Source organism: Zonotrichia leucophrys, chromosome 6 (genome assembly GCF_028769735.1).
Source record: "Zonotrichia leucophrys gambelii isolate GWCS_2022_RI chromosome 6, RI_Zleu_2.0, whole genome shotgun sequence".
NCBI classification, from domain to species: Eukaryota; Metazoa; Chordata; class Aves; order Passeriformes; family Passerellidae; genus Zonotrichia; species Zonotrichia leucophrys.
In genome coordinates, this window is record NC_088176.1 from 35,608,509 (window position 1) to 35,628,861 (window position 20,353).

The 20,353-nt window shown below is 48.0% G+C and overlaps 1 protein-coding gene and 1 long non-coding RNA gene across 2 annotated transcripts; both read right to left on the reverse strand.

Moving 5' to 3' along the window:
* Positions 1–1,172: 1,172 nt before the first annotated feature.
* Positions 1,173–11,250, reverse strand: LOC135449395 (C-type lectin domain family 2 member D-like). The gene is made up of 6 exons (XM_064716367.1): positions 11,197–11,250; positions 2,553–2,945; positions 2,099–2,197; positions 1,815–1,996; positions 1,513–1,613; positions 1,173–1,422 (listed from the first exon to the last, which is right to left on the reverse strand). The coding sequence occupies exons 2-6, from the start codon at positions 2,872–2,874 to the stop codon at positions 1,308–1,310; spliced, it is 819 nt and encodes a 272-aa protein (XP_064572437.1). The 5' UTR covers positions 2,875–2,945; positions 11,197–11,250; the 3' UTR covers positions 1,173–1,307.
* Positions 11,251–18,638: 7,388 nt separating this feature from the next.
* Positions 18,639–20,032, reverse strand: LOC135449598 (uncharacterized). Its single transcript, XR_010440780.1, has 4 exons — positions 19,626–20,032; positions 19,342–19,523; positions 19,040–19,140; positions 18,639–18,949 (listed from the first exon to the last, which is right to left on the reverse strand). It is a non-coding gene; the product is annotated as an uncharacterized LOC135449598 (long non-coding RNA).
* Positions 20,033–20,353: the final 321 nt, after the last annotated feature.

Consider the following 20,353-nt stretch of genomic DNA (forward strand, 5'->3'; position numbering starts at 1 on the left):
ACTGAATTCATTATCAAATAAATCAGAGCAAGGGAATCAGATGTTCACCAAATCCTAAAAATGCACCTTCTCCACACTGTTCTCTCCTTCCTGGGCTTCACTTTGTCCCAGATTTCTCCCTCCAGAAGGAGCTGACTGACAAAGCTTTGGGAAGGGCTTAGGGTATAAAAGGCAGAGCATCCATTTTGTAAACGAGCCTGTGGCTGACAGTCACAGAGATCCCCAGTGCTGTAATTTTTCCTTATTCAGTCTGTTGTTGTAGTTTTTTGTTAAGGTTTAATGAACCTTTAAAATTTTAAAAGTGAAGGTCCTTCCTCACATCTTCCAAGGACAGTCCAAAATTCTCACCTTCAGGCCAGTTCATGATGATTTCCAAGAGCCCAGAGTGATTTGGAGTTCCCAATTGAGTTTGTTGTGTGATGTTACAAATAAGAAATATAGGTATTGGCTTTCACATTTATGTACTAACTTTTGTGTTGCAAGTTACTATTGATCACAAAATCCTGATACAGTGCAATTTGTAATTCCTGATTTTGATATAGTATAATCTGTCAGTTTATCTATGCACCCTATAGCTTTTATAAATAGTGGTGTCATGTATTCTATCTTAGACCATAGCTTAATAGAGACTGTGAAATGTTGAAATTACTTTTTCATGGAACTAATGCAGCAAATGGTGTAAAAAAATTGACTTCCCAACTTTGGGAACTGTCTTATCTAAAAGACAAGATCATAGAAAGGGAAACCAGAGAATCAAAAAAAAAGACTTTATGAACCCTTGTTATCAGGGAATGAAAATACAATATAGAAACACAAGAAAAAATAGAATATATTCATTTAATCAATACGACAGAAGGAAGACAAGTCAAAGGTTCAAACTAAGCAAAAGGACATGTTAACTCGAATGTTTCAACATGTATAAACTGTCATAAATATGCATAAAGGTCTGTAACGAAACTATATATACAGAACATAGTTCAAGTTAAATGTGTAAAAAAAAGACAAGCACCCAAATGTGGGATTTTATCCCTTAATAAACTTCCATAAACATTTTAAACAGAGAGCCGTGTTACCCACATATGAGGGCAATGCACTCACTGCAGGCAGCATCGGTGGCAGGATGGATTGCAGAGACTTTTCCTTTGCAGCCCCAGCCCAGCGCTGGCACTGGGGATGAAGAGGCACTGAGGTGACCCTGAGAGGAAGTGCAAGGCACAGGGCGCAGTTGAGGAAGGACAGCGCTGTGCTGGGCTCAGAGGTGAAGCTGGAGCTGCCCAGCGTGGAGAAGGTCCTTTGTGCAGCCCCTGTTACAGGGGAGCTTGGGCCTTGCTGCAGACATACGGCCGCTCACTGGAGCAGTTCCCACTCTTGAATCTCTCGTCAGCCAGGTACACACACTCGGAACTGCCGAGGACAGGAACCCTGCAGGGAGGAGCAGAGGCAGCGCTGGCTGCCAGGGGAAGCCCTTGTGCCCCTGTGCCCCCAGGCCCTGCCCGGCTCCCCGGCACTCACCGGGAGCTGTAGCTGCTGCCGTCCCCCCAGTGCAGGCGCTCGCCCCGTCTGCGCAGTCCGAGCCAGTAACCGAAATCCCCACAGAGGCGGGAGAGCAAATCCTGCCCAGGAGAGAGGAGTGGGAGCTGCCCCGGCCCCTCTGGGGGGACACGTGCCCGGGGCTGCCCCCGCACGCCGGGGCTCCTTCCCTGCAAGGCCCCGGCCCAGGGCTGCAGCCCCGGCCCTACGAGCACCGAGCCCGGCCCAGGAGCGCCCCCAGGCTGCCCTCAGCCACCCCACACCGCCCGCAGCCCCTCACTCACCATGGCCTCATCATCCTTGGCAATGGCCAGGGAGGCATTGAGCTCGGAGCACCGTTCCTGACCCTGATCCCACGTGCTGTATTCCCTTGGGAAATAGTAGCAGACCCCACTGTACCCAACCCAGCCATGGGGACAGTCCAGAAACAACAGCGGAGTCGCAGGTGTTACTGGAAGCTGTGGTGCTGCAGGGGGAAGAGGAGAAGGTCTGAGCATTCCCCTGTGCAGGGAGCAGGGAGCCCGCTCTGCCCCGAGGGGCTGGGCCCAGGCTGCTGCCCCTCCCTTACCTGCCAGCACAGCCACGGCCGCCCCCAAAGCCAACACCAGCACCAGGAGCAGCAGAATCAGCACTGCCGTGCGCACGGGATGGCACCTGAACCGTTCACCTGGAGCAGGAAAGAGCTGCTGGCTGCCAGAAGCAGAGCCGGCCCTGCAATCTGCTCAGCCCATGGCCAGGGAGCAGAGCAGGGAGCCCTGAGGCAGTGTGGGCCTCCCTCCGCTGGCAGCCAGAGAGCCAAGAGCCTGGCCACAGGCAGGGACACAGCTGTGGGCACAGGCTGCAGCAGGAGAACTGCACAGCCTTGGGGGCAGCTGGGGCTCTTGCTTCCAGCCACGGATGGGGCCCAGCAGAGCACAAGGCCTCTTCCAGACATCGGGAAACAGCCACACACGTGCCAGCCCTGGCCTTGGGAGGGGACACGGGCCCCTGCCTAGAGGCCACAGGTGTGGCCCTGCACTCACCCAGGAATCTTCTGAGGTTCCTTTTGTGTTTATTGCCCGTTGCTGCTTTGCCCTGCGGAGCCAGGGGCTCCCTCACACTTCCATCCCTGGTGTAGAATCCATTCTCCACAAATGCACTCACTGCACGCTCAGAAGTGGCATCCCCCTGCTTATGCCCAGAGACTTCTTGGGCCCCAGGCAAGTGTGGAAGCGCGGCTGCTGGTCCCTCCTGGAGATTCCGGGGCTCATTCGCAACGCTGCTCATGGAGCAGAATTCACTCTTCTCCTGCTCACAGGCGCTATCTCTGTGCCTGAAACAAACAGCACCTTGATTTCGAGACATCGGGAGTGCTGCTGGCAGATCCTTTGAGAGCTCGGCCTCGGGAACAGCTTTCCAGCCGCGCTGATGGCACCCTGAAAGGGACACGAAGAGAGGTCGCTGCTGGTGCCGGCCGTGCGGGGGCTCAGGAGGGCGGTGGCAGCTGTGGCTGCGCTGTCGCCGCTGCCCAGAGGTGCGGCAGCAGGTGCGGAGACAAGCGCAGCCTCCGGCAGCTCTGCGGTGGCCGCAGCCGCGGCCCCTGTGGCTCTGCAGCCGCTGCAGCCCAGCTCCGGGCCGGGCCGGGCGCTGAGAGCGCCTGCGAGCTGCCGGCTGCTGCTGGCCCGGGGCAGCTGCGGCTCGGAGTCCGCCTGCCGAGGGGCAAGAAGCAGCAGCAGCAGCCCCGGGCTGCTCACCGTTGTGCCCCGCATGATTCCCTGCCCCGGCGCCTCGGAGCCCGGGCACACCGAGCGCCGGCACGGCCGCTGCGGCTCCCTGCCTGGGCACACGGAGCGGCTCTCGGCACAGAGGGCAGCGCCGAGAAGCCTCGGCCCCGGAGCAGGCAGGATGCGCCGCTTGGTGCCCGCACTCGGCGCCTGCAGCGCTTTGGGCTCTGAGGCACGTTCAAGTTCATGCCGTGCCAGCCCCGAGCCGGGCACGGACACCTCCCGCCCCAGCAGCGGCCCCCAGCCCGGTGCCGCACGGGCGGGAACGGTGCCGGGCACGGAGCAGCCGCCTCCGTCCTAGCGAGAGCAGCCGGGATGAGCCATCGCTGCCGCGGCACCGGCTCCATCCCGGCCATCCGGGCAAGGAGGAGAGCGCGGGCAGCCGCTCCCTCGGCTGCGATCCCAGCGCAGGGGGCACACGGGGCAAGCCGGCACCAGGAACTCGCCTGAACTCCCCGGCCCTCACCGCTGCCCCCTCCGCCCGCAGCGAGCCCCGAGCTGGGGTTGCACCGACCGTGGTCCCACCTGGGCTGGAGCCGCCTCCGAGCTCCGCCGCCGCTATAGAATGACGCGCCCCCGCCGCCCTGATCCGCCGCTCTGTTCCCGATGTCACTCCGGCGCGCTTTTAAAGCAGCCAGTCGCAGCGAGAAGAGGGGCGGAGCGAGCGGGGAGTTAAGGTGAGATCTCGAGCCGTGCCCGGTTTGTCCCTCTCGTGCAACACCGCGGTAAGGAAAGGTCTCTACGCAGGAGAAACTGGGGAAGAAGAGCAGCCCCGGTGAAGCCGCTTTTGGGGCTCTCAGCAGTGAATTCCCGCAGGGGTTCTTGGGCTGGGCTGGGCCAGGCCGGGTGCCCGGGGCCAGCAGAAGCGCTCTGAGCCTCTGCTCCTGCCCCTGGGCAGGCAACAGAACACAGCAGGAAAGGCTCGGGGGTCTCCATAAAGGCAGCCAGAGATCTCTCGCCCATCATGGGTATAGCAGGACTGGGGAAATTAATAGAATTTACTATCAAACAAACCAAAGCAAGGGTATGAGTAGTCTGCCCAAACCAAAAAAAGCATCTTCCCCACCCCGTTCTCTCCTTCCTGGCTTCAATTTATCCCCAGTTCTCTTCCTCCCTCCTCCCCAAACAGCGGCACAGAGGGATGTTTTGGGGCTGTTTTGGGTGTGTTTTGGTTGGAAAGACAGGGATGTGCTAAGGAAGGCAGGAGCCTCCCTGGCAATGGGAAATGTAAACTCCTTACCTCGGAATTCTGCAATTATGGGGCTCTCAGGTAAAGATATGGGAATAGAATAACAGTTCTTTACTAGTGTGTTCAACAAAACAAACAAACAGCAAGAAACTCTTTTGAGGTCTAATTTATTGTTTTGTACACTGAAGTATATAAGCTACTGTTACCAGTACTGTTATTATAATAATTAATATATGAAAATTTAATTTGTAGTTTTTTTAGCTAAGGTGTGAAGGTGTTGTTTTATTTTTAAATAATTTTAAAATTAGTGTTTAATGTTTGTTTTAATTTGGTTTGTAAATTTTTTTGTATTTGAAGTTGTTTGTGTATGGATTTTCAACAAGTTTATGTAATAGAATTTTTAAAGTTTTTGTTCTTAAGTTGATGTGTTAGTCAGAGAAAATTGATGGTGGATTTTTTGTAAGTTTGTATGTTTAATAGTACTAATATTTGTTATTATATTGTTATAAAGAAAGTAGTATTGATTTTTTTTGTAAAATTAATACTCTATTTGGTTTAATTGTTTTATTGTTATAGTTAAGGTGAGTTGAGGTAAAAACAAATTTAATTTAACTCATTTTGTAGAGTTTAAAACTGTTATTGCAGTTTTTAAAATAATAATGCGTTGGCTTTTAATTTTTTTAAATATTAGGTGTTACTATAGTGAGTTGTTTGATGTTATGTGGGCTGTTTTTAATTTTTGAGGGAATGTTTTGCTAGGTTTTATTTTTATCATTGAGTTTTTGGTGGGTTTTTTGTAATTTCTGTGGGAATTTGTTAAGATTAATGGTTGTATTTTTAGGGAGTGCAAGAGTGCTATAAAATTGTACTAAAAACTTGAGGTTTTCTATGTAGGATGACAAGGAGTAATATTTAACTGTAGATTCCTTTGATATTGAAACTTAGTGCAAAATCTGATTGTTAAAGAATTCAGAGTGTTTAATTGTTGAGGTCTAAAGGGTGTTTTAAGAAGATTGGGGATTCAGTGATATAATTGGCTATAGGATTGGTTTGGTTGGTGACTGTACGCTCTGAGCTGTCAGGGTTTGCTTTGGCTATTTTGTGGTTGGTATCAGTGTACTGATTAAACAGGTTGTAAAGGGTTTGTTTGGGCTGAAATGGGTTAAATGTTTGGTGTTTGAACTTGTTGACTCGGTTAGAGTAAAAAACATTTGGTTTTGGTTGATTTGTAAGTATATTTGTGTTGTAAAAATAAGTAAAAGTAATAACTAGTAATATATTTTTTGATTTAACTTTATGTTCTTGTTTAGTTACTGTTGTTAAAAGGTTTTTAAATGTATTTTAATTTCAAAATAAATTTATTGGAGTATTTAATTTTTGTGGTTTTTAAATTTTTTTTAGGGACTGGTTAATTCTAAGGCACTAAATTGTTTTGTTTGTATTTTATTTTGTAAACTCCAATATTTAGGGATTTGTTTTTAACATGATGTGTACTCTGCTTTTGCTAAAACTGCTCTATGATATTAAGGATTTCTATAGTTTTACAGTGATATATAAATTTGAGGTTTGCAGTTTGTGCAGGTTGGGGAGGGGATGCTGGGTGTGAGCTGTAGTTTTTCTGCGTGCCCTGTGTCTGTATGCTTGTGGTTTTCTTTGTGGAATTGTTACCGTGGTTTGGTGTGTGATATGGTTTTATGGTTTTTGTTGGAATCTACTTAGGTTTAGTATTTGTGGAAAGAGAAGTAAATTTCTTGTCTTGGGTTATTAAGTGAAATGAATTTTTAATTTCTCTTGTCTCAGGGTTTTAAATTAAAACTGGAGGAGAAGTTTTAAATTTTATAAGGTCTTGACACTGGTTGGGAGCAGTATTTTCTGTGGCATGATTGTTTTGTTACCTCCTATCTTAAATATTTTTCAGGTGGGATTTCTTGCATTTCTGATGTAGAACTTTTTAATTAAGTGTTTTGCATGTCTGTGATGATGTTGTTTGGAATCTGTTTTATTTCTTTTTGAGTTGCTGCTGTAATGAGTAAATTGTCTCTGTAATGTAAAATTCTTGACTGTGGCTGGTTTTTGTTTGGTTGGAGATGAAGCTCCTGTTATAAAATATTGAAAAACAGTAGGTGATTTTTTTTTATTTTTTGTTGTAAAACTGACCAGTAATATTTTTGTAATGGTTTTTTAAATTGATGGCTGCAACTGAAAAGGCAAATGATGGAGTATTTTTTGATGTAGTGGAATGTTGAAAAAACAGTCTCAAATTGATGACAATAAGATGCCAGTTTCTGGGAATTATTGACAGAAAAGGAAGTGTAGGTTGCAGGGGTCTCATGTTTTCTATTATTTTGTATGGTTTTTTAAAGTTGTGGAGTAATTTCTAGGAATCAGACATTTTCTTGTGAATAACAAACACTAGAATCCTAAGGGCTCTTTGTGGGTTTGATGTGATTCTTTGGTAATTGTTCATTTATTAATTTTTTGAGGATATTTAGTTTTTTCCCTGCTGGAGGCTCCTGACTCCCTTAGACAGGGTTGTTAGTTTTTGATGATAACTTTGGAGTGGTCGGTGCTGCTGTGGCTCTCATTAAAAACTCCCTTCTGTTTCTGTTCTGTACTGGGCCAGCGAGTCTCCCTTCTCTGCTGGGATGGGTTTGTGCCCCACGAGGGGCCGGGTGATCCTTGGCTCACCCTCAGCACTGGTGGCAGTCCCCATGAGCTCACTGTGCACACACAGTGGGACTGTTCTGGCTCTTGGGAGAGCCCCCATGGGCGCTCCCAGATTGTAATGGCTGGGCTGAAGCACAGCAGGAATTGCAGTGCCCTCTGTGCCAGTGCCCAGCACAGCTGTGACATTCACTGTTCCACTGCCCTGGCTCAGGCTGCAAGGGGGCTGTGGCTGCTCACTGGGGACACCTCCCACCCAAAGGCCACCAGCTGTGAGCTACAGCTCTCGGTGCTGTTCCTTGGTGCACAGTTGGCTTAGTTAAAAGCACAGGCTCTCCATGGATGTCTTGCTCAGTTACAGTCACTGGCAATGCAGCAGTGATAGCTCTTAGTGGTTTGGGTTGAATTACTGCTGGAGTGCTGTAAGCAAGAGCTAAAGCTATCAGCTCTTGGTTACAGTGTACTGAAATAATAGTTAGGAACACTGAAAATCTAAGAATTATGTTTTTGTCTCAGCTTAGAATTAAAAAGTCCTGTCTCTGTTGTGAAGTACTAGTAACCCCGGTAGGTATAAATCGATGACAAAAGTTTGTTTAGAGGTATGTTAATGTAGAAGTTGTTAGTGTGCATCGTGCCCCTGGGGGTAATAAGTCGGGGTTGCTCCAGAGATTTCTGGTGATTTTACAAATTACATCGGCTCTAAGTTTGTTTGCGATGGAGCCGCCGTTCTTTGTTTTGTGACACGGTGGCGCTGTGAGCTCTTGTTGAAGTTCCCGGCAGAATCTTTTCTGTTATGTTAAATTTGGAGCGACAACGATCGGTATAATGTCTCTCTTTTTTTGTACTGAGGGTAAGTATCAGGTGATTATGTATTTTTCTTTGCTTCAGAACAGTCTTTTTTTTTAAATGACTTAGGTTTTCTTATAGTTAAAACATGGCTCTTTAATGGACGCTAAAGCAGTGAGGGTTTCTTCAATAGTTTTGGTTTGAGCCTCAGTAGCTCTTTGGAATTTATTTCCCAGCAGATTTTGAGATTTTGTAAGTTGTTCCTCCAGTGTGGGAGCTTGTATGGTCACGATGTGCTGTGGAGTGCTGAGCTCGCCACAAGCTGAGAGCATTCGTGGCACTGTTGGTGGCTGGGCTGGTAAAAGAACCCTTTTACATTTATTGTTTGTAGTAGTAAAGGCAAGGCTTTAATTCATTGAAGATGTGCTGTTTCCTTAGGACACTGCTTTTGAACTGCTTGCGCCAAGCGATCTAAAAAGGCAAAAGAAGGTTTAGTTGTGGCTTGTTGAATCCGAGAATCGGCATTTTCATGGGTTCTTGCAGTTGTACAGTTAAAAGAGTCTTTCTGGTTGCATTTGTAATACCTCTTATCCTGCTCTAGAAAGGGATTCGGCTTGGTCTTCAGCTTTATGGTTTGGAGGATCTCTGGCTAATTGACTGATTGTGAGTTGGGCTTTAGGACTTCCAGCAGAGCTCTCCACTGATCTGTGAAGATGCTTTCACTCTTTCAAGTCCCACAGAATATGTTGTGAGTTTGTTGAAATTACAGATGAAATGTTACAGCAGTCTGAAGGTGTGAGGTGATAAGAATCATAGCTACTTCTCACCGCATTATTAAAATACTGGGAGTTTAAGCTGTTGTCTTTAAAAGCTTTTCTTAACTTCTCAATATCGTAATGTGCCATAGGCTCCCACCGAGGATTAGCATTATTTGCCTTATATCGAACTGGCACAGCAAGGAGATTTCTATAGGGTGAATGAAAATCTTTCTCTTGCACGAGTTTAGGTCTAATCTCATCCCAATCAGTCAGTTCCCGTTGTGTGTTCACGGGGCTGGGATGGAACGGGTTAAACTCTTCCTCTGATCCAGAGTCCGTGCCCTGCTTCATTTCCCTATGGAGGAGTTTGCCAATGGCGGGTTTTTCTCTCATTCCTCTCTTTGCCGGCAGTCAGAGCTCGGGTTTTTGCAGCGTTGGCAGAGCAGCCTCGCTCCTTTAGCTGGGCAGAGCTGCCCTCGCTGGCGGCCGGGCAGGGCTGGAAGATGCCGGGCGGGCCGGGGATGGCAGCGGGGGCTGAGCCGGGAGAGCGGCGGGGGCTGCGGGGCAGCGCCGGGGGCAGCGCGGCTCCGCTCGGGCTTGCGGGGCCTCTGGGCAGGGCTGGAGGGAGGGAGGGCTCGGAGACACGGCTGGGGACGCGCAGGGGCTGCACACAAGAGTGGGGAAGTGGAAAGATTTGGAATTTGTTTAAATAAGTTAATTATTACATCAGATGCACGGAGGGAATACATTTTTGGTTCTATGGTTTTGGTTTATGGTAAAAGTATTGTACAGATTGAGTTTAACTGGGTCTCAGAGGGAAGATGAATACAGAAGTGTTATTTATAGTTGAAAATTGCTTTTGAACTTAAGATAGTAAATTTAGTAGGTTTTGTTTTGAAATATTATAAGAATTAGATTAGAGCGTTAAGGCTTTTATCAACGTCTTTGGGTTGCTTGGATATTTTGCGCTGGATTATGTTTTTTAAAAACTTGCTTGATGTTGTCTAATAGGAGATAATATTGGTTTCTGTTTGAGTTCAGTTAGTGAGATAGGTAGAAGACTTGAGTGGTTTTTTGTAAACTAATTCTTTCAGATCTTGTTTCTATGTAGTAGCAATGAACTAACAGTATTTTTAGTGTTTTACCTGCTTGAAAGATAATTGAGTTATTGTTTTCTTTAGAATGGAAGTACTGTTGTGCTGGTTTTTTTTTTGTTTCTATAAAGGCTATAAATATGGGGTAACTGAGAAGTGTTTTAAAAGATTTTATTTTATTATCAGTCTCAAAATGAATGAAACATAAAAACCATAAGTCTCAGCGTTATTCTCATAAAAGCTAACTTATTTCCTAATTGCAATACCTTATAAATGTTTTCAAGCTATTTTCTTTTACCACACAATACTGCTATTACTTCTAACACAAATCACCTCTATTTGTACCTCACATAGTTCTATTACAATGCATCTATCAGATCTCCAATTCTCTAAAATATCTACTCTACTTATAAAGCATCATATATATATATATATATACACTTATATTCTCTTTTTATATTTTAATACTTATTTCTAATTCAACCTCTCAACAATAAAATCGCTATTCCATAACTTTCCCAAGTCAACACACCTGATCTCACCTGATCTCAGTATTTGCATACAGACATACAAGACCGTGTGGACTTTCTATCAATGTTTAAAGATTCTGTACAAATCCGTTCCTCGCAGCTCCGGAGCAGCCAAAGCTCGGAGCAGCGCCCGAGGGGCAGCGGGGGCGCGGCAGCGGCAGCCGGGTGTGAGCAGGGCAGGGAGAGGCGAGCTCAGGATCCCGGGCACCCGAGCAGGGGGGACAGGGCCCTGCGGCACTGAGGGGTGACACTGAGGGGCCCGTGCAGGGGCTGCTCTCACCAGCACAGGCTCAGCCCACAGCCCCACAGCAGGAGAAGCAGCTCTGGGCTGGGTTGGGGCGGTGGCAGCGAATTCCCTTCCCCAAGCAGCAGCTCCGACCGTCCTCCTCCGAAGGCGACACAGACAAAGAGCCAACAGCTCACAGACAGACAGACACACCCTTCTTCACAGTCAGGTGCCTGATGCCGAAAGACGGATTCCTCCTCAGCACGTGTCAGCGGTCCTTCCTCTTCCAAAGACAGTCCAAAAGTGTTAAGTTCCGGCTAGTTTACAATGAATTCCAAGATCCCAGGGAGATTTGGATTTCCCATTGGAGCTTGTTGTGTCATGAGGGCAATGCACTCACTGCAGGCAGCATCGGTGGCAGGATGGATTGCAGAGACTTTTCCTTTGCAGCCCCAGCCCAGCGCTGGCACTGGGGATGAAGAGGCACTGAGGTGACCCTGAGAGGAAGTGCAAGGCACAGGGCGCAGCTGAGGAAGGACAGCGCTGTGCTGGGCTCAGAGGTGAAGCTGGCACTGCCCAGCGTGGAGAAGGTCCTTTCTCGCCAGAACCCCCCGGCCCTCACCGCGGCCCCCTCCGCCCGCAGCGAGGGGTTCCACCTGGGCTGGAGCCGCCTCCGAGCTCCGCCGCCGCCTCGCCGGGCTCCGGTGCCGCCGCCGCTCCTCTCCCGGGCAGACACAGCGGGCACGGCTGCTGCTGTCACCGCATTTATGGGGAAATGGGAGACGCTGCTTTGGCCCATTCAGCTTGCGGGGAAGGCGGCGAGGAGCTCCCTGGCCGCCGCCAGGAGAGGAGATAGCATGGATGTGCAATTAGTGTCAGGAAAGATGTTTTCAGATGTTCATGAGAAAGTAGGATACAGGATGGAGTATTGAGAGAAACAATATCCTATAACAGAATTGGTCTTGGGATGAGCAAAGTTGGGATGATTCCAAGTATGGAATCTGAAATACCAGTCTTATCTATGAAATAATAAGGCATAGTTGGAACATAATGCTGACTTATATTACACAAAGCTTAATGCACATGCCCAACCTGGCAGGTTATTCAGAGGGCAGTGAGGAAGACAGTGAGCCTTCCTCTGAAGAGACCCCCAAAAAGCCAAAAGACCCCTCAGCAACAGGCAGAGCATGTGCTGTGCAGTGCAGTGACACAGATTTAAAGAATCGAAAATAGGAGGGGATTTACAGGAAAGTACTGATGAATATATCTTAGCATATATAAGCTGTGTTTATAAGCTTTGTATATAAGCTGTGTTTGGATCCTTTTGTCCTTTGTACATGAGGCAGGGTGAGAAAAACCCTCCCTGTACCCCAATCGATTGCTTTAACTTATGCTTTACCCAAACCACTGCCAATTTTTTTTTTTTGCCTCTGCTTGATTATTTTAAATTGTATTATTTTATATAAAATTGCCGCTCAGTCAAAATTGGTGCTAAATTTTATTTTGTGGCATATTAAATTAGACATATAGGGACTTCATTCATAACAATTTGGTGCCAAAACCCAGGAACTCCAGCCCTGGGAAAGACGGCCAGCCTTGGGAAGGGGCTCCACACCAGTTTTTAGGTGGTCCTGAGGTCAGACCGGACTCCCTTGGAGAAGGAGTTCCAATTTTGATAAAGCATAAGTAAAGGAAGCTAGCAGTAGGAAGCTCCCTTAAGGGTGCCAGCTAAAGGTGAGAGCACCTATAAAACTTCTCTGTGAACAAAAATCCTCATGAGAAAAGGAGTCTGTGAGTATCCCAAGGTGGGGTGAAGGCAGGTGTGTGCTTGCATTTGTGTTTGTGTGTATGTGTAGGGTGCTTATGACTTGACCTCACACTCTGAGGGCCGCGGTAGTTGCAGTCCTGCAGGGGCATCGGCCACCTAAGGAGAGGTGTGTGTGTGTTTGTGTGAATGTTTGAGACTGACCTAGTCACAGAGTGAGTGGGCACCTCTGTTAGTGTGTTTGTATGTTTGAGATGTGACCTAGTCACAGAGTAAGTAGGCACATCCCTTTGTGTGTTTGTGTGAGATTTGAGACGTGACCTCCTCAAAGAGTAGGTGGGCACTTCTGTGTGTGAGTGTTTGAGATGTAACCTAGTCACAAATCGAGTGTGAGCCTCCGTTTGTGTGTTTGTGAGTGTTTGACGCTGATCTAGTCACAGAGAGAGTGGGGATCTCTGTGTGTTTGTGTGAGTGCTTGAGATGTGACCTCATCACAGAGCAAGTGGGCACTGCCGAGGGTCACAGTTCTGCCCTCCTGGCTAAGGAAGGAAGCGACTGTTTTGTTGTGCTAAGGGTTGTGACCAGGCTTTGTAATTCCTGTGAGAAGGGGGTGAGCAGATGAGCTGACCCAGCTGTGCCTGGCATGTATAAAGGGTGGGTGAGTGTTGTTTAATTTTAGCAAATGTAATTTTAAAAAAGGCTTAGTAAGTGAGAAAGGAGGATTGTGGGGGTGAAGCCAGAAAGAGTGAGAGGTGAGTGAGACAAGGTTAGAGCTTGTCGGGGTGAGTGGAATCAGGCAGGAGCAAGTGGCTGACAAGAGATGAGCAAGTATTAGAGGGGATTAAACCACGAGTGAAAAGAGTGAGTGAGGATTTCCCAGGTACCTGGAACTCCTGGTTATTTACCTGCCAGAAACGAGGGCAAGAGAGGTGGCATCTTGTACCTGGGAGCGAGTGCTCAGGAGGGAGGCTCGCAGGGTTACCCAGAAACAAGGGGATTTCTGAACAGGGTGGGGAGCAATTCTCTGGGACAGTCCCCTGGGGATGGTAGTGAATTTTAACTGTTGCAACATTTTTAAGAGGTTTGCATTAGCTTTTAGAAATGAACCCCAATACTAGATCTTGGGGAGACGTGATGGACATATTAGATGGCTTGGAAAATTTAGAGCAAGAGCTACAGAAAGTTGTAGAAAAAGTGCAGGAACTGTTTGTATGCAAAGATTGTACATGTATGAGTGCCAAGCATAGGGAAGGGAAAGGAGTAGAGAGAGAGAAGGTTTTAAAACAACAAGAAAAATGCAGAAGGGTTCACAAAAGCATTGAGACATCAGGGTAATCTAAATTCTACCCCTAATGACTCAAGACCCACCTGTTTCTATTGCCATGAGAAGGGACACCTGTGGAAATTTTGCAGGAAAAGGAAGCAGGATAAAAAGAGGTTTCAGGTGGAGTAGGGGTGTCAGGGACTGTATTTAATGAGGGCGCAAACACTAAAAGAGCGTTGGATAAAATTAAGAATTGGTCCTCACAAGGACAAGCACTTTGTGATAATTTAAAAAGAAAAATTATGGATATATAGGAATATTTGAAATCAGCAAACAAATTACTCAGGGATGTTTCACATGTTAAAAAGTGAACAAAAAGGTGTTGAGGACTCATCCTTCTGGGGGCTGCCATATAGTATACAGGCCATTTAGAAGGAGCCAGATTGATTTTACAGAATTACCCAGAGTGGGCAGGTGGAAATATCTATTAGTTATTAATTGACTCAGTGGGTAGAAGCAGTCCCTGCAGCTCAGGTACAGCTCAAACAGTAGTGTCTTATCTCCATAGCTTAGAAGGGGATTTCAGCTTTAAAATCAAAGCATCTCCTCATCCCTCCAATTTCGGACTTAACTTCCCCCTCACTGACCATGATGTTTTCATGTTGTTCTTTTATGTGTTTGTATCTTGTTCTCTCTCACTCGAGTTAGGACTGAAGCACTGAAAGGGTTTGTGTGCTGCTTGGAGCCTGCAGATGTTTGCCCTGACCCCGTTCCAGACCCTGACCCCGTTCCAGACCCGGAGCTGCGGCTGGGGAGCGGCTCCGATCTGATCAGCGCGGCCGGAGCTCAGCAGCAGCAGCAGCAGCAGCAGCAGCAGCAGCGCTCGGGGCTGGGCTGGCTGGGACAGGGGCGGCTTCTCCTTGCCCTGCCCGATGGCTGCGGCCGCTTCTCTGCGGCAAAATCCCGATGCTGGCCTGGGGCTGCTCCCGGGGCTCGGCTGGGCCGGGCTGGGGCTGTAACAAGCAGTGAGATGAGAGCAAGGCCGGCTCCATCCGGCCCGCAGCATCCCCCTCTCCCTGCCCGGCAGCGGGGCTGGGATGGGGAAGGGACCCAGCCCGGCCCCGTGGCAGCGCCCGCCCGGCTGTGGTACCTCACTGCCGGCCAGACGGGGAAGGGGAAATTCAAGGGTTCCTTTGGTCTTTAGCAGTGTCTTCCACAGAGGCATGTTCCATTTTTAGTGGTTCAACAGACTGTTAGTTAGACAGAAAGCATTTGTATCACTTCCCTAAATTCTTCCCATGTCAAACTGTGACTCACTGTAATGCTCTCTTGCCCTCAGACAGTTTAGTTTGTGTGAATCATCTTGAAAATGCAACTGAGAAAATACCTGAAATACAGTGGAAAAACCACTGTTCCCTCTCCTGGTAAAATATAAAAGTTTAATAAAGGAGTTTAATAGGAGACAAAGACAACAAAGCAGAGGTTACAGCTGGGTGTGTCTTGGCCCTCAGCGTGGAGCACACCTGCTAGTTTGGAAACACAAATTATATAGCATTTCTATTGCATCAGCCTGGTGCATATGTAAACTTTTCCCCAACACCTGCTAGTTTGGAAACACACTTATACAGCATTTCTATTGCATCAGCCTGGTGCATATGTAAATTTTTTCCCAAACTAGTTTACATGCCCCAAGAACTGTTTTGCATGGCTCCTCCTCGGGTCCTGCTTTTTAGAGCATGCACATTTCTTGGTTGTGGTTTTAGTCCATTTTATCATCACCTTCACTTCTTGGGCCTGGGTCCACACTGCCTTCAGAAGATGAGTGCTGATAGTTGGCATATGAGTAGCATCATATATTCCATGGATATTATCTCAACCAATCATTTTAACACAAGCATATCTAGATCAGCTATTTCTAAGTTTTAGTTAGCAACAGAAATAGAAACTATGTACTTTTAGCAAAGTCACATTAACACCACACTTATAGAATCCATTTTAATATATGCAAAAATCCAATACTATAATATATATCTATAACACAGTGTTCATTTCTTTAACACTTTACCTGAAATAATTTTTTCCAGTTGATTTTGGTGTTGGAATCATTCATTGTAGCTACTCTCCATACAAGGAAACCTTTAGACATGTTTACTCTTGCTGCCAGTAGAAGAGACTTTTCAGTAATTTCTGCAGTTTGCAGTAGTAGTCTTAGTATTTGTGTGCTTCAGTAGTGTTCATCCAGCCACACTTCATGTACAAATAGAATTGCCAAAAAACAAATATTTCAAGTTGGAACTAAAGTGTTTCTGTATTTTATGCCCCTTTGTGTGTCAGAGAAGATTTGGGCTTAAAAGATGAAAATCTGCCTCTGTTAAAAACAAAGAGAAATTTTACTTTTATGGGACCCTCATTTTACCTCAGATGTCTGTGATTCCTTATTGCTTTTGCCCCCTGAATGTGAATGCAATTTTCAGCACCAGCTGGGCTTTGTTGGAAATGGTATTGGGGACCCACAAGAAAAGTTCCTCATTTTAGTGGCTGAGACCATGGTGAGGTTTTTAGCATTTCCTTCTCTCAGGTGGGATCTGATGGCCCTGAGGTGGCCTTGTCTCCTCAGGGATTTCATGTCCTGAGGAAGCAAAGGCTGATGGAATGTGCTTGATCCTCTCCTGTCTAATGGGGAGGAACAGCACCCAGCAGAGCTGGAATCACCTTCTCCATTCCTGATTTCTCCTGCCAACAGATCACTGGGCTCTCTCAGGGTCCAGAAGTCACTTTTCCTTTTGGATGGATGGCCTGAAGGCACCCAGGGGCTGCAGGTTAGGACAGCTTCAGAAATCCTTTTGGCTTGGAAGGATCCTTCTACCTGAGAGCTGAATGGGCTGTGCCAACCCCAGAGCGAGAGGGACTCAAGGCAACAGAATTAAAGGCTGGTGAGAGAACCCAAAGAATAGACTGTAACATGCAGAGCAGGTGAGAGAGAACCAAGGAAGATTGAAGACATCTGAAAAGTGGAGTCAAGCTGTCACCAGCTTGAAGATTGTTTAACTAATACTTTGGGCAGGGAGTTTGAACTTTATCATTTATTGATGTAATTGTCCTGTTTTAATAGATGAGAATCACAAGCATCTGTTGAGGGGAAGTACACAGGGAACCATCAGAGGTATTGGGGCAGTTTCCTTAAGGACCAACAAGTAGAGTGAAACAAGAAATAGAGGGCAAGACCAGGTTGGCCCCTGTGTTCACCACCAAGAAGATTCCATGGCCCTGCTGTGGGCAGCAATCCCATAGGCATGGCAAGGTGGGGGCAAGAAAGGCACCCCAGACCTCTGTCATTGCTCAGCTGTCTTTTAATACAACAGGAACCAGAAGGCAAGACTGAGTTGGCCTCTGTACTCACCACTAAGATACACCTGCTATGAGTAGCAGCCCCATGGGCACGGTAGATGGGGGTAAGAAAGCCAAACCAGACCTCAGTGATCCCATTTTGTCCATTCCAAATAGGTGTGGCTGAAAAAAAATGTGAGATTTTGCCTTCTGTTCCCACTGTCCTCACCCACATCAGCAGATGCTAGTATGATTCATTAATTTTTTTTTTTTAGAAGTAAGAGCAGATTATCAGAATCAAAAATTAGAGCTAATTGTTTGAGACAAATGACTCATAGGAAAAGAGGGGTTTTTTTAATAGATGAATTTTGTGATGGTTGGCTCTCAAAATTGAGAGGCAGCTATTACGGGTATGTGAGGAGAAGTTTTGTAGATGTAGAGTGCTGTTACTGTAATATGTTCTCCCCTATTCCCCTTCCCCTTTCCCTCCCCCTTGCAGCAGCCTCAGTTCCCAGGGCATTTGGAGAGGGCCGGCTCATTACCAGGAGGGGCCACAGGACAACACCTGAGCTCCAATCAAGGTGTGAGGAAGTGATCTCCACCTGTGGAGGGCAGAGAAGGAGCTGACTGACAAAACTTTGGGAGGGGCTGAGGGTATAAAAGGCAGAGCATCCATTTTGTAAATGAGCACATGGCTGCTTGTGTTCCGAAGACCCCCCCAGAGCCTTAATTTTTCCTTATTTAGTCTGTTGTATTTTTTCTAAGGTTAAAAAAACCTTTAAGATCTTAAAAGTGAGGGTTGTTTCTCACATCTTCCAAGGACAGTCCAAAAGTCTCACCTTCAGGCCAGTTTATGATGATTTCCAAGAGCCCAGGGTGATTTGGATTTCCCAATTGAGCTTGTTGTAGAATGTTATAAATAACAAATATAGGTATTGGCTTTTGCATTTATGTACTAACTTTTGTTTTACAAGTTATTATTTGTGAAAAATCACTTGTTTTTAAAACTTTTAAAAGTTTAATCATGATAACATGGTTATAAAAACAGTAATACAATTACAGTAACAACAATTTGGACAATTTGAATTAGAACAATATGACATAACAAACACAAAGACTCAGGCATGACTGGGTACCTTTTTCTGGACAGCACGAGCCCGAAAGAGGACACCCGTTAACAAAGGACTAACCCTTAAAAACAACAGCCTGTTGCATAGTCATATAAAGCATACATCATGCATAAATTCCATTCAAACACAGGATTCCCTCTGGTTATCTTCAGCTTCTTCCTCTGAATCCTGACAGTGCCTTCGAGATGGCAAGAAGTTCGAAAGTAACAATAAATTCTTTTTCTCTAAAAGACTGAGGTGTCCTGTGGCTGCTATCTCAGTGAAAGTCCTTTCTTTAAAAAAAGAACCTTACATAGCATAGTTTGTATTTAACAATTTTGTCATAACCAAAAATTAAATTCAACACAAAACTTAAGAGAACATATGTACATTAAGGCTTTAAAACAAGATACATAATATTACTTGACACCGAGAGGTAAAACAGACATGTACCAGTGTACATGTATTTAGACCAGTGTAGATACATCTGCCACCTAAAACACACTTAAAATTACATGGGGCCAGCCACATGCAAGAATTTATCCAATAATAACTTTGCAATTGATAAAGAAAAATTTCTTAAAAACAGTATCCCACATATAATAAGGACAAGGCACTCATCCAGGCAGCATCAGTGCCAGTGTGGATTGCAGAGACTTTTCCTTTGCAGCCCCAGCCCAGCGCTGGCACTGGGGATGAAGAGGCACTGAGGTGACCCTGAGAGGAAGTGCAAGGCACAGGGCGCAGCTGAGGAAGGACAGCGCTGTGCTGGGCTCAGAGGTGAAGCTGGCGCTGCCCAGCGTGGAGAAGGTCCTTTGTGCAGCCCCTGTTACAGGGGAGCTTGGGCCTTGCTGCAGAGATACGGCCGCTCGTTGGAGCAGTTGTCACTCTTGAATCTCTCGTCAGCCAGGTACACACACTCGGAATTGTCGAGGACAGGAACCCTGCCGGGAGGAGCAGAGACAGCGCTGGCTGCCAGGGGAAGCCCTTGTGCCCCTGTGCCCCCAGGCCCTGCCCGGCTCCCCGGCACTCACCGGGAGCTGTAGCTGCTGCCGTCCCCCCAGTGCAGGCGCTCGCCCCGTCTGCGCAGCCCGAGCCAGTAACCGAAATTCCCGCAGAGGCGGGAGAGCAAATCCTGCCCAGGAGAGAGGAGTGGGAGCTGCCCCGGCCCCTCGGGGGGGACACGTGCCCGGGGCTGCCCCCGCACGCCGGGGCTCCTTCCCTGCAAGGCCCCGGCCCAGGGCTGCAGCCCCGGCCCTACGAGCACCGAGCCCGGCCCAGGAGCGCCCCCAGGCTGCCCTCAGCCAGCCCACACCGCCCGCAGCCCCTCACTCACCATGGCCTCCTCATCCTTGGCAATGGCCAGGGAGGCCCCGAGCTCGGAGCACCGTTCCTGACCCTGCTCCCACGTGCTGTAATCCCGTGAGAAGCCGTAGCAGACTCCATTGTAGCCAACCCAGCCATGGGGACAGCCCAGAACCAACAGCGGTGCCGCCGATGCACCTGGAACCTGTGGTGCTGTAGGGGGAAGAGGAGAAGCTCTGAGGATTCCCCTGTGCAGGGAGCAGGGAGCCCGCTCTGCCCCGAGGGGCTGGGCCCAGGCTGCTGCCCCTCCCTTACCTGCCAGCACAGCCAAGGCCGCCCCCAAAGCCAGCACCAGCACCAGGAGCAGCAGAATCAGCACCGCCGTGCCCACGGGATGGCACCTGAACCATTCACCTGGAGCAGGAAAGAGCTGCTGGCTGCCAGAAGCAGAGCCGGCCCTGCAATCTGCTCAGCCCATGGCCAGGGAGCAGAGCAGGGAGCCCTGAGGCAGTGTGGGCCTCCCTCCGCTGGCAGCCAGAGAGCCAAGAGCCTGGCCACAGGCAGGGACACAGCTGTGGGCACAGGCAGGGACACAGCTGTGGGGACAGGCTGCAGCAGGAGAACTGCACAGCCTTGGGAGCAGCTGGGACTCTTGCTAACAGCCAGACACCTGCCAGCCCTGTCCTGTGGAGGTGACACTGTCCCCTCCCTAGAGGGCACAGGAGTGGCCCTGCACTCACCCAGAATTCTTCTGTGTATATTCCCTGTTGCTGATCTGTCCTTGTGGGGTTCCTTTCTAACCGCACGAATCGAGCAGAGTTCACTCTCCTCCTGCTCACAGGCGCCATCTCTCTGCGTGGAACAATCAGCACCTTGCTCCCGAAACATCAGGACTGCTGGCAAAGCCTTTTAGAGATCGGCTTCGGGAACAGCTTTCCAGCCGCGCTGATGGCACCCTGAAAGGGACACGAAGAGAGGTCGCTGCCGGTGCCGGCCGTGCGGGGGCTCAGGAGGGCGGTGGCAGCTGTGGCTGCGCTGTCGCC